Raw genomic sequence first — 2,223 nt, 5'->3', positions numbered from 1 at the left:
GGGGGACACTCTTTGCTCGTATATATCACCTGGTCCTCCTCTACTGATAGATAATGGCGAAGACCTATGACTTCTTATTCAAACTATTACTGATTGGGGACAGTGGAGTGGGGAAGACATGTATATTAGTCAGATTCTCGGAGGACGCCTTCAATTCAACTTTTATATCAACAATAGGTAAGTACATGTACCCCAGCAACATTTGAATGAGTTACATGTACATGAGAGGCTGTTAGATCTGGAAGTAGGTTTTGGGGAACCAATCTAACTTAAAATGGAAGATTTCAGGAGGCCTAAGCTAAATATGAGAGGCCAAAAGTCTCCTAAACTCCCTCTTAATCTAACAGTGATCATTATTGTCACTTTCACCTTCTCTCTCTCTCTTGCTACGCCTTCTTTAAACTAATTACTGACTAGACTATATACAAGGATTGATTCTCTTTATTTTCGTTCATTTTGTTTTGTTATTTTAATAACGTGACATCAATTACTAGCCCTTTGGTGGGCGGGGATTAGATTAATAATGTGTCTCCTTGTACTAATGACTGTCTCTTTTGTGTAGGAATTGATTTTAAAATACGTACAGTGGACATTGAGGGCAAGAAGATCAAACTACAGATATGGTAAGTAACCAATTTATTATTATTAGTATTATTATTTATTATTATTATTATTAATTAGGGATACAGCAGGACAAGAGAGGTTCAGGACCATCACTACAGCTTATTACAGAGGAGCAATGGTAATGTGTAGTGTCGAGTGACCTTCAGTGGGTGTGTGTGTGTGTGTGTGTGTGTGTGTGTGTGTCTGGTGGTGAATGTAATACCCGAGGACTGTGATATCTGCCTCCAGCAGATATCAAGGGACTCAGGTATTAGTGCTCCTCCAGACACAATGAACTACATGTACATGTATACATGTATATATTTATTAATATGTACATTATATTTATTAATATGTACATGTATATTTATTAATATGTACACTTATGTAGGGTATTATGCTTGTTTATGATGTAACTAACGAGAAGTCGTTTGACAACATAAGGAACTGGATCAGGAATATTGAGGAGGTGAGTACAGTTGATTATTATTATTATCAATTATTGTTATTATTGTTATTATGAATTATTGTTGTTGTTGTTGTTTAGAATGCAGCTGCTGATGTGGAGAAGATGATCCTTGGAAACAAATGTGATTTAGAAGAATCAAGAGTAGTGAGCAGAGAAAGAGGCCAGCTGGTAAGGACAGACCCTTGTAATGATTGTGTCACTACCTCTCCCTCCCCCTCTTCCTCTTTAGCTAGCTGAGGAGCATCAGGTCAAGTTTATGGAGACCAGTGCCAAGTCAGGGCAGAATGTTGAAACAGTTAGTTTACTCAAATGAACTTGACGTCACATGTGCTGCTACATTCACTTTTATCACACCTTGTAGGCATTTCTAAACTTAGCAAAAGACATTAAGAACAAAATGGACAGGAGAAACGTAAGATCATGTACATGTACTTATCTTAGATCTAGAAACTAAACCAATCTAACTACAAATGGTAGACTTAAGGAGGCCTGGGGCTAAATATGAGAGACCAGAGTCTCCTAAAGTCCCTCTGGGTCCAACAGTGATCATATACATGTACTTACATGTAGAGACAGTTACTATACAGTAGCTTGATTTAAGCACATATACATTTATTTATTTATTTATTTATTTATTTAAGTCTTTATTTATTTATTTAACTACAGCCTGGTGATGACATGGGTACCTCACAGAGTAATGTTCATGTGACGGCCGGAGACAGCTCAGGGTCCGGGGGCGGCTGCGCCTGCTGAGGGTTTTAAACTTATTGCAAGAATTTAATTACATGTTCGATTATTATTATTATTATTATTGTCGTCATTATTATTATTATTATTATTATTATTATTATTATTATTAATTAGTGGAATGTTGTTTTGTCTCTTCCAGAATCTGTAGTTTTTTCTTAATTTTAATTTGAATCGTTGAGTGGATTTTTATGTACAGCATATCCATGCACTTAATTAATAACAGACAAAATAGATGATTATTATTGTATGATTTATTATTAATTTGTTAAAGCAATTTCTATAGCACCTTATTGCAATACAGTATGTCCTCATAACTTCATAGGTTAATTAGCTATTAATTATTCATTGGTATTAATTAATATAATTAAATATTCACAGCCCCTAAAGGGAATTGCTTAAAA

The 2,223-nt window shown here is 35.0% G+C and overlaps 1 protein-coding gene across 1 annotated transcript; it reads left to right on the top strand.

The window, feature by feature from the left end:
• The first annotated feature begins 6 nt into the window (after positions 1–6).
• Positions 7–2,125, top strand: LOC100632183 (ras-related protein Rab-8A-like). The gene is made up of 8 exons (XM_003391619.3): positions 7–177; positions 563–623; positions 682–742; positions 995–1,072; positions 1,151–1,240; positions 1,302–1,367; positions 1,434–1,484; positions 1,739–2,125. Exons 1-8 carry the CDS (start codon positions 54–56, stop codon positions 1,823–1,825), a joined length of 618 nt encoding a protein of 205 aa, XP_003391667.1. The 5' UTR covers positions 7–53; the 3' UTR covers positions 1,826–2,125.
• The last annotated feature ends 98 nt before the right edge of the window (positions 2,126–2,223 follow it).

Source organism: Amphimedon queenslandica, unplaced genomic scaffold (genome assembly GCF_000090795.2).
Source record: "Amphimedon queenslandica unplaced genomic scaffold, v1.1 AMPQUscaffold_7803_Cont20250, whole genome shotgun sequence".
NCBI classification, from domain to species: domain Eukaryota; kingdom Metazoa; phylum Porifera; class Demospongiae; order Haplosclerida; family Niphatidae; genus Amphimedon; species Amphimedon queenslandica.
This window is presented reverse-complemented; position numbering and strand designations above follow the sequence as displayed.